The sequence below is a fragment of the Echinops telfairi genome, unplaced genomic scaffold, assembly GCF_000313985.2.
Source record: "Echinops telfairi isolate 266 unplaced genomic scaffold, ASM31398v2 ScPeMD7_1;HRSCAF=3_0, whole genome shotgun sequence".
Taxonomy (NCBI): domain Eukaryota; kingdom Metazoa; phylum Chordata; class Mammalia; order Afrosoricida; family Tenrecidae; genus Echinops; species Echinops telfairi.
Genome location: NW_022103896.1, coordinates 91,581,771 through 91,592,963, shown reverse-complemented (window position 1 = coordinate 91,592,963; position 11,193 = coordinate 91,581,771). Strand labels below are relative to the sequence as shown.

Here is an 11,193-nt window from a genome sequence, read left to right as displayed (position 1 = left end):
TGGGCTGCTGTGACACGTGAGTGGCATGAGTGACTGAGGGCTGGCAGGGTGTATGAGGTGAGCCACACCTGGAGGCACCAGCAAGAGTGCAGATTTGGGTGACAAATTGAGGTAGGTAAAGGTGTGTCTCCCAGGAAAACAATCCTGTGATACCATCATGAGTCCATAAAGGGAAAGTTAGAGCTGAGTGAGGGGTGGGGGACAGCAAGGAAGCAGTGGAGGAAGATGTGGGAGGAATGCTGGGAGTGTGATGTGGGGCAGGTCCAGGGGGCCCTCCACTCTGTTGACTCCTCGCTCCCTCCTTTGGTTCCGTAGGTCATTCCGTAGGTCCCTGCACCCCACCCACTTCCCTGCTGGGTGTGAGGTGCGTCAAGAGGCAGAAACCTACCAATTCTCCCTGGTGCAAAAGACGGACCCTCAGCTACCCTGAAAATGGGGCAGGCCCAACACAGAGTGGGGCTTGGCTAAAAATCCTGATCCGGGGGCTCCTGCTCTTCCCTGCTCCAGCTAGACTCCATGAAGCCCCCTTCTGCTGAAGGCCCGCTGCGGCTGCCACTTCCAGAGAGACCACTAGCAGCTGCCAGTTGATCCTGACTCAATAAACAAACACTACAGCTGAAAGCCTGCCTCGGATTGTCCACGCCCCTGGGTCCCCAGCGGGAATGGGGGCCCTGCTAGAGTCTAGGGGCTCAGGCCTCAGATCTCAGAATCTTGAAGACCATTGGGCAGCTGGGCCCATTTCAGATGGTTATGGTGCTGGTGCTGGGGTCTGGAGCTTTATAGGAGGCCAGGTGGCACTGGTCGGCAGCACCTGGATGGGGAGGTCCCAACTGAAGGTGTCCACGGGTCCTTTCTCAGGCCCTGTCCAGGTGGCAAGCTCAGACTGTTACATAGGGGGTAGGAGCACCAAACCTTGTTCTCCTGATGTGACAAATTCAAAATGCAATTCCACATCAGGAACACAATTGCTGTGTAGAAGCCTGGGGTGGAGCTGAGAGGAATGGCGAGGGAGAAGCTTGTTCTGGTGGATTGTAGGCAGGACTCCTGGTGCCGGGCATGAGTCACATGGGACACAGAAGGGGTGCCTTCCACCTCACGCCACCGCTGGTACTCAGGCTGTACCCGCTCCTCCATCTGTAAACTTACTGAAAACTGCAAACAAGCTACAGTGCCTTCCCCTACATCCACCATCCCCACCACATCCTCGCCAGGTCTGTAGACAGATCACAGATGGAGGCTGCGGCAGGATGTGGGCAGCATGAGGTGCTCCCCAGACAGCTCAGCGAGCCACGAATCCTCTTCCCACCTTCATCCTCCTCCAGGAATGGACTTCACGAGGCCACAGCCTCACCCTGAGCAAAGTGGAGATCCTGAAGGCCAGTCAGCACAAGGATCCTCAGAAGGACCATGAGTAAAGTAGCGGGGGTCGGGGGGGCGGGGGGGAGAGTTGACACGCTGGCAGCCAAAGGTCAATTTGTAGACATACTTGACTGATTGGCCCCCAAAGGGAGATGGTCCCTCTATGGGCAGGACTTTTCTGTAGGAGTACGATTTGGACTCTCCAGGCTTGAGCCACAAATCACAGAAGAGGATTCTCAGTGGAGTGGAAAGAATACATTGACCCCTCTCCTTGGTGGGGGAGGAAGACCTTCCGGCTCTTGGGTTGGCCCTTTGGTTGGCTGGAGTCCGGGAGAGGCTGTGCCACGTGGCTCTCATTGGATGCAGACGTGGCCATGGGGGACAGGGGTTGGTCATGGTCACCACACATTCCAGTGCCTCCTCCTGCACAGCTCTGCTACCACTTTGATCATGGCAGCACCGCCTGGGAGCTATGCGTTCGCCGGGGCTGGGCCAGGTACGCTGTGAAGCCCCGGCATCCACAATGTGTGAGGTGGAACTTCCCTCTATTTATTTATATTAAATCATTTTACTGGCAAATACTTCACAGGTCATACAATTCAATCATTTAATCATGTTAAGCAAGATTTATGCAATCATTACCACAATCAATTTCAGAACATTTTCTTCTCAGACTCATTGCCTTTGCTACCTATTTCCCTGAAAACCTCCTTTGCCATTTCCCTAGCAATTACTCATCTAATTACCATCTCAATAGATTTACCTGTCTTGGGTTTTGAATACAAAAAATGAAACAAAATACAAATAAGAAGCAAACAAAAAATTCCAGCAACAATGACAGGATAAAACAGAAAAAAGCCTCAATCAAATAGAAACCAGAAAACATTAAAAACTGTGAGTTTAAGATGAGTCAAAAGGGAGATCAGCAGAGCACAAGAGAGCAAATGAAGAGGGAGGAAGAGAGAGTGGAACACATCCTGGCCCACCAAGCCCTGAGGACCATATCCCTGCTCAGAGCAGCCAATGCACAGAGAGGACCATAGGGCCAGCCCCACCATGAGACACGATGTTCCTCACTGGCACATAGCCCTACAGAGGACAACACTGGAGACACAGTGTGGGAATTCCACCCTATCTGACCCCACCACACTGAGGCAAAACACTAAGGGCATGCAACAGAACAGCAAAGGTACCAGAGCAACGAAGTCCTGAGGAAGTACCAAAAATAGACTTTGGGGCCAGGGCTTGGCACCCCATCAGACACAACCAGAAACACTCCTAAAGGTAAACAAACAGACCTTGAACTATTTGCTGGCTTTCCTCTTTTTTTGTCATTTTTTTTATTGTTGTGTTTTCTTCTTTTGTTGCTTTGTTTTGCTCTGTCTTGTTTTTGTGCATATTATTACCTCTGCAGATTGATCTAGATAAGATAATCATGATAAACAATCTGGAGGAGAAAACAATGGACCGAAGGTTCTGGGGGGACATGAGAGAGGGCTTGATCAAGGGCAATGTAACCGAGAGGAATTCCTGAAACCCAAAGGAAGGCTGAACTTTGTAGTGGGACAAACAGAAATAGAGGAAAGAACCAGAAGGCAATGGGCATAAGTCTAAATACAGGCATGTACATATGTAAACATATTTATATATGACAGGGAAATATATCTATGTGCATATATTTATAGATTTAGTATCAAGGTAACACATGGACATTAGGCCTCCACTCAAGTACTCCCTCAATGCAAGAACACTTTGTTCTATTAAACTGATATTCCATGATGCTCACCTTCCCTACATGATCGCTGAAGACAAACAGGTGCATAAGCAAATGTGGTGAAGAAAGCTGATGGTGCCCGGCTATCAAAAGATATAGCATCTGGTGTCTTAAAGGCTTGAAGGTAAACAAACGGCCATCTAGCTCAGAAGCAACAAAACCCCCATGGAAGAAGCACACCAGCCTATGTGATCATGAGGTGTCGAAGGGATCAGGTAGCAGGCATCAAAGAATAAAATATCATATCATTGTGAATGAGGGGGAGTGCGGAGTGGAGACCTAGCTCATCTGTAGGCAATTGGACATCCCCTTACAGAAGGGCCGTCAGGAGGAGACAAGCCAGTCAGGGAGCAGTGTAGCAACAATGAAATATACAACTTTTCTCCAGTTCTTAAATGCTTCCTCCTCCACTCCACTCCCACTATCATGATCCCAATTCTACCTTACAAATCCAGCTAGACCAGAAGACGTACACTGGTACAGATAGGAACCAGAAACACAGGGAATCCAGGACAGATGAACCCTTCAGGACCTACGGTGAGAGTGGCAATACCAGGAGGGTGGATGGAAGGTGGGACAGAAGGGGGAACTGATCACAAGAATCTACATATAGCCCCCTCCCTGGGGACAGACAACAGAAACGTGGGTGAAGAGAGATGGGGGACATTGTAAGACATGACAAAATAATAATAATTTATAAATTCTCAAGGGTTCATGAGGGAGGGGTGGGGAAGGAGGGGAAAATGAGGAGCTGATACCAAGGGCTTAAGTAGAAAGCAAATGTTTTGAGAATGATGAGGATAATAAATGTACAAATGTACTTGACACAATGGCTGGATGTATGGATTCTGATAAGCGTTGTACAAGCCCCCAATAAAATTATTTAGAAAACAACAATAAAAGTGAGATCAAATGATAAAGTGTTACATTTTAACCTAACTACATATTGCACAATTGACTTTAAAATGCTCTTTGTCTGATAGCAAGGCTATTCACATCCTGAAGATGTATTTTGGGTTTCCATGGTCATTCATACCTTCTGGAAAAGCAGGCATTTATAATTTAAGCTTTGATATCATTCCCTTTTTTTGGATTTGGATTTTATCTTTTACAATCCTTGTATCACACAGGATTGTACGCTTCTTCCATATGGATTTAGGTTGGCCCTATCCTCAGGCTGCATTCACTGTTCCAGGTATATAGAGGGAGTATATTAAGTCTTGTGGATTGCTTAATTCACCTGGCAGGTGTTAGGACTAAGGGTGTGCTGACCAATCTCTTTCTTTGTCTGGCAGACTGCAGGCGGCTCTGTATAGTTGGAAGGACTGTATAGCAGATAATTGGCCCACTGAGAACTGTGGACAACCTCAACTAGGTGACTGAGGGCAGTTTTTGTCCTCATAGCAAGTCTTTGAGAAGTTTAGAAATCATTATGCATATGAATTAAGTAACCTGCCACATTAGATGAAATTCTTTTACTTGAAAATGACAGAAATAAATATTGAACTGGGTTACAAATAAAAGAAATTTGTTGGTGGGTAGAACTGAGAAAGCCAAGGGGGCAGATGATCCAGGGAATGGAGCAAATGCCTTCAGTACAGGTTGTTGCCTTCTCCGTGGTAGGAACAAGGAACCTAGCCTCTGCAGGCCTTTCAGCTTCTTGGCAGCTTTATTGTTTCCCAACCGCTCAAGAAAAAGCCGAGATTGGCTTTTATTCAGCTGATTTGAGTCATGTGCTCACGAATGAACCAATCACAAGGCACTGAGTGTGAAATATCCTGATTGGACAGCCCAGGTTATTACTTCTTTTTGCATATCATGGTTATGAGGTTCAGCACTCACAAACCAAGAGTAGCGAGGGCATCCTTATGGACAACTGGTCAATGTACCTGAAGAAGGGGGACTATCTGGAGGAGGGAACGCAACAGATGGCCACCCTAGCTGCCAAAGTAACACTGCATGTGAGACAGGTCAGGATTTGAACCTGCGTCCTCTGCTAAAAAGCCAGTAAGGGAACGAAGCTGCATCGTGAGTCCTTGTGAGTTGATCAAGTCTAGTCCTCTATAATGCTTTATGCTCAGCTTCCCTGGCTGACCTGCCCTGATTCACTTTCCCCAGTGTTTCCTGAGGGTTCTTATGCAGGGCTTCACATTTCCAGTCAGTAAGGAGGCAGTGACCAGAACTCCTCTGAGGAATTCAGGATGCTCAAATAGAATTATCATGCACTATCTGCCCACGCAAAGGCAATGATTTGCCCACATCACCAGCTTTGCTAACAAAATCTTTTGGGGAATTCTGAATTGTATCCGATTTATTTAGGACTTATTCCACAAATACAAGGGGGTTTCAGAAAGTTTGAGGAAATTTTTCATTGTCTTCCAATTCCATTTTCTACTAACTTTTGGAAGCCTCTTGTTTTCCAACACCTTTGTTTGAGTCAGGCCTAGAACTATAGTCTGGGAATACAGTGGGCCATGAATCACATGTCCCCAGATTTTACTGGAGGCCTGCAAATCAATCTCGCATTTGAAAGAATTCAATGAGCTGTGGCATAAGACAGGATATTGCTAGGATCCCTATCAGCTGCTGTAGACATTTCCAGGCAGGCGGAGATGGTCACAGCATCACCAAGTCATGGTTGCTTCCTTTGTGTGTCAGGGACTCATGTGCTGCTGTTAGCAAGCATTCTGAAAAGTCAAATTATATTATTATTACTGTTGCTGTGTACCATTGAGTCAATTCCAACTCATAACAACACTATCTGGCAGAGTTGAACTGCCCCATAGGGTTTCTTAGGCTGTGATTTTTATGGAAAAAGAGTCCCAGGTCTTTTATCTATGGGTGCAGCGGGTGGGTTGAATCTCTAACTTCTTCTTTTTGTGTGTGCTAGCAGTCGAATGCTTAACTGTTGCACCACCAAGATTTCTTTAAATTATAGTATTTGACAATTAAACGAACTGTATGAAATGTTAGAAACAAACAGTAACTGCCTTACTGATTACCCATGCTTATCCATGTTCTGAAGTCACCGTGATTGGTGGTTTGGAATTGGGCATGGTTGCCATGGAAATCTGTAAATGCTACAAATGGCATCTTGGTTTATTGTTCTTGGTTTATTGCAGGCTGTCAACAAAGGTTCAGCTCAACAAGTTTTTCTGTAAAGGCTTTGAAAATCATATTTTAGGTTTTGCTAGTTTCATATGGTCTTCTGCCACACATTAGTCTTTGTTTATTGTTTGTTTCATAGGCTTTGACAAATATATACTAAAAGAATTTTAGCTTATAACTGCATAAAAAGAGGATGTAGGTTAAACTTTGCCTGTGGGCCAGAGTTTACTGACTTTAATCTGAAAATAATTGTAGCAATGTTAATGATTCAGATTAAGTTTAAGGTGTATTCATTATATTATTAATATCACACTAATCGAGAGAATATTCTTTCAGTGTTTGAATCCCTGGATGGTGCCAGCAGTTAACTTTGTTGGCTGATAATCAAAAGGTTATAAGTTTGAGTCTATCCAGAGATATCTTGAAAGAAAGGCCTAGTGATCTAATTCTGAAAAACAAGAAGCAACATGAACAAACAAGGAAACAAGCAGCTATTGAAAACTCGATGGAGCATCACTCTACTCTAACACAAGAAATCTAATCCGTGGCAACTGGTTGATTTATTTGATTCAATAAAAAAGTTCACATCGTTGGCAAACAAGCAAAGTTCTAACTCATATCCTTGCTAGCTATATTCCTGAGGCTGTAGTAAGAAATAAGAGTTTGGGATGTGATTGCTGGGAGGTGTGGGTGCCACGATTGGTAGTGACCATGGTGTCTGGATGGGCAGGAAGTGGTCAGATTTTCCACTGCCTATAACTATGGATAGCTGTCCAAGGGAAGGAAATTGGTGAGGAACCAAGGTCTGGGAGAGTGACGCCCAGGCCCCTCGCTGGTGTGAGAAGTAGGAAGAATGATGACATCGGAAGGATGAGAGGGATTTCTTGGCTTGGGAATAGAGTGGATGGGACCAATTGAGTCCAAGCCCCTGGCCCTGTCCTTGATCTGTTCCACAGGGTTCATAGGGAGCTAGCTGGGTAGATTAATTGGGTTGTATTTAGAGGGTTTCAAGGAATCCTGGTGGTACTTTCTGTTAGGCATCGGCTGTTAGTCACAAGATTGGCAATTCAAACCCACCAGTAGCTCAGTTGCAGAAAGATGAGGCTCTCTGCTCCCATAAAGGTTTATAGTCTGGGAAACCCTATTTAGGGTTGCTATGGAATGAATTCAATGGCAATGAGTTTGGGTTTGGAGTAAGGAGCCATGGTGGTGCAATGGGTTAAGTATTGGGCTTCTCACCTCAAGATCAGTGATTCAAACCCACCAGGTGACCATGGGAGAAAGATGGGGGCTCTTTGCTTACAAAAGAAGCCTCAAAAACCCTAAAAGGCAGTTCTATTCTGTCTTTATAGGGTTGATATGTGACAGTGGGGGCTGGGTACACTTATTAGTATCTACTGCATGTAGAAATCAGGAGTCATAGGATTGCACAGTAGATGGTCTGCTGTCGATAAGCATAGTCAGTCTGTCAGACAGACATATTCATGTCTGTCTACTCTCCAGCATAGGACTCGAGGCCAGACAGATGCAATTCCATCACTGATTAACATGGACCGGGGAATTTCCTGAGGACTCTGTTGAAAACTGCCGGTTGTTGTTAGTGTTACGTGTCAACAAGTCAGTTCTGACTCGTAGAGACTCAGTATACAAAAAGCCCCCATACACTACCCACTCCTGTGCCCCCTCACAATCTTTGCTATGTTGGAGCCCATTGTTGCAGCATCTAGGTCAACCCATCTCGTTGAAGGTCTTCCTTTTTCTTCATGACCCCTCTACCTTGTGATAAGAGATGTAAGAGCCCCCAATAAAAGTACTTAATTTTTTTTTTAATGAAGTCTAAGTAGAAAGGTCACACCAGATTGGTTTGATGTAGAAGTCCCACTAAGTGAGGTGGGTTTTGACTTAAAATTGCCTGTAGCAGATTTAAGGAATGGACATACTCCCTTGGATTTAGGGCTGGAATGCCCTAGTGTGAGAAGAAGCAGATGACCACTATCCCAAGGTGATGGATTTGGGAATTGTTGGACTTTGGTTTTGAGGGTGCCCAAAGAAGGTGGCCTGAACTGTCATATATTTACTATTATCATGCTCGTTGCTTTTTGTGGCATGTGTTAGTCTGACAGGCATGGTTCTGCCTTTGTGAATGGGTGTTATTGAAGGTTTTGCCCTGTCCCTAACCCTCACTGTTCATGAAAATAGTGTGCAGTTAAGATTTAATCTGTAGTCTATACTTGTGTATTTCCATTTTCCCAACAGTGTTTTGAGTTCTATACCACTGGCTAAATTAATGACACTATCAATAAAATTACCTTAATCAGCCCCATGTTGATGGTTTATAATGTTCTATATCATAAGATAATAATGATGTCTCTAAAGTGACCAGAGACATATATAAACTATAGATGTATGATTGGATTAGGGCAGTGGTTCTCAGCCTGTGGGTCGCAAACCTTTGGGAGTCTGATGACCCTTTCACAGGGGTCATCCAATTCATAACAGTAGCAAAATGACAGTTATGAAGTAGCAAAGAAAGTAATTTTATGATTGGGGGGTCGCCACAACATGAAGAACTGTATTGAAGGGTCGCAGCATTAGGAAGATTGAGAACCACTGGATTAGGGGCTTATAATTAACCGTTGCCCTATTTAAGAGCAATTATTTCTTATGACATGATCCTACTCAATGCTCACCCTCATGAAGAGATCACAGAAATAGAGTGCTATAGCAAAATTGGGTGAACAAACCAGATGATAATGGGCTATCAGATAAAATAGTTATCTGTGGTCTTAAAGGCTGGTCTTCAAACAAACAGCCATCTAAGTGAAGCTTCAACTAAGTACACATGGAGAAAAGCACACCAGCCTTGTTGTCTAAGGATTGTAAATAATAAAATACAAATCTGAAGAAGGGACTGATATCAGGGCTTAAATTACAAACACCTGGCTTGCAAGAGGCTATGGAGGACAGTGGAAACTCCAAATCTATTTGCAAGGTCCCCACATGGATTAAACTTCTGTTGAATCCCCTCTGACCATATGAAGTAGTTAGTTTATTGTGCCAACCTGGCTGATGAACACATGTGAGATTAATTGAAGGGCGGATTGATAAATGGCTCGGTGAGCCTCGCCTTTCTTGTCTCTTGCTCTTTGATCATCAGACCAGTGTGAGGCTGCCTTGCTAGTTCTGTGCTTCAATTTGCAAGCTACACTACCTGTGGGACACCTAACCCGTGGACTGTGTCGCTGTAATTTGAGGTTCCTTCGAGAGCTGCTTCGCCACACCATTGGAATTTACATCTCTTGAACTGGGGACTGTCAGACCCTGTCATCTGGCTGACCGTTGGTGACCTGCCTTGCTGTTTGCTGCCTGTGCCCAGATAACCTGTATTGCCCTACAGAGGACTACCTGGCAGCCCTCAAGACTTGAAGGACTGCCAGTGTCTCACAACTGTCTCACAGGAATGAGTTGCACTGAACCATTTGTACTGCTTCATAATTTAATTAACTGTTTATTTCTTATGTTATCTATCTATCTGCATAAATATATATGAGTATTAGCATTCTGGTTTTATTTCTCTAGAGAACCCTAACACACCATAGTCCAGGGAAGTGCCATGGACTTAACGCTGACGCATAGGAACCCTACAGGAGTAGAAAGCTTCATCTTCCTACAGCCAAACTGGCAGGGGTTTTCCAGCTGCTGATCTTGCTGTTAGCAGCCCAATGTGTCACCACTATGCATTGATAGTATCATTAGTTTAGCCAATGGTTTAGAATTTAAAACACTGCTGAGAAAAGAAATTTCTACAAGTATAGGCCAGCTATGATCCACCTTACATGAACTGTTGACTTGTACAGACTGAACTCTTAAGTGACTGGACACAAAGAGTGGGGGTTGGTGATGGGGCAAATTTTTCAATATCATTGATTTACAATGACAGAGCCATGCCTGCCAGATTGATGCATGCCATAATGAAGCAAGGAGGACATTAAAATAGTAAGCATATGGTAGTTGCAGGACATAATTTATTGGGTTCCCTCAAGGCTAGAGATCTGAGCCAGTGTGCCAGTTCTATGACCTTGGGCTAGTGGCCATGTGATTCCTCTCACACTGGGGCCTTTCTGCCTTAAGTCCAAGTGCTACAGGTAAGTTTGAAGTAGAGCCCAGTTCCTGAAGTGGGGTTTCCACATAGAGTCCTTCTTGTGTGGCCTATGAAGGATATTGTATGTCTTCAAAAGACAGAGTCTAAAGCCCCAATATTCTATAGCACACAGACTGGGTCAGTAAGAGCTGCATAGAAACTAGGACAAAAGTATCTGATTAGGAACTTAGTACCAGGTGTATTCTCCCTTGGGTTCTATATAAGGATTGCTTAGCTTTCTTTTTAAACCAATGCTCCTTCCTGTTTACCTAAAATAAAAGAATTCAATGCAATTGCCTTCCCCGAGGCATACATGTTCCTCTCCTCATCTTAACTTGAATTTCTAGTAAGGTTTCTCTATCACTCTGGTAGGAGTGCTTGTTAGATTGGGGTGACCTTAGCATATTTGTGTGGCAGCAACTGAATAGGTTTCTCCCTCTCCCCACATCTTGAGAAACTGAACTCAGCTGACATGAGGGCTCCTCCGTCAAAGTGTTTTTTAAAATGTATATTGAGAAGGGGTGATACGTGTTTCATGGGCAGATTCTGTACTTCGTTGCTTAGGAAATCAGATCAAAAGATTAGATGCCCTGGGAGCAGGGGCCTGTGTTTCATCTTGGTGTTTGTCTTGTAGCAGTGGATGCATACAAAACTGCCCTTTTGTGATGCCAAGTGAGAATAATGGTTTCCAGATCCTTCCATGTTTCATGGTTTCATTGCTGTTTTTAAGGGATGCATAGTATTCCATTGTGTGTATGCACCAAAGTTTTTTATCCAATCTTCTATTCATGGGCATTTAGGCTGTTTGCAG

General features: G+C 44.5%; 1 protein-coding gene and 1 pseudogene across 1 annotated transcript in view; one reads left to right on the top strand and one right to left on the bottom strand.

The window, feature by feature from the left end:
- Positions 1–612, top strand: part of LOC101646308 (prostate-associated microseminoprotein-like) — a 1,780-nt gene extending 1,168 nt beyond the window's left edge. The window contains exon 4 of the mRNA XM_045288027.1: positions 401–612. Within this exon, the coding sequence (XP_045143962.1) occupies positions 401–430 (30 nt within the window). The 3' untranslated portion in view covers positions 431–612. The remainder of the gene's footprint in view (positions 1–400) is intronic.
- A 128-nt stretch (positions 613–740) lies between these two features.
- On the bottom strand, positions 741–8,565 carry LOC101654345 (annotated as a pseudogene).
- Between the last annotated feature and the right edge of the window lie 2,628 nt (positions 8,566–11,193).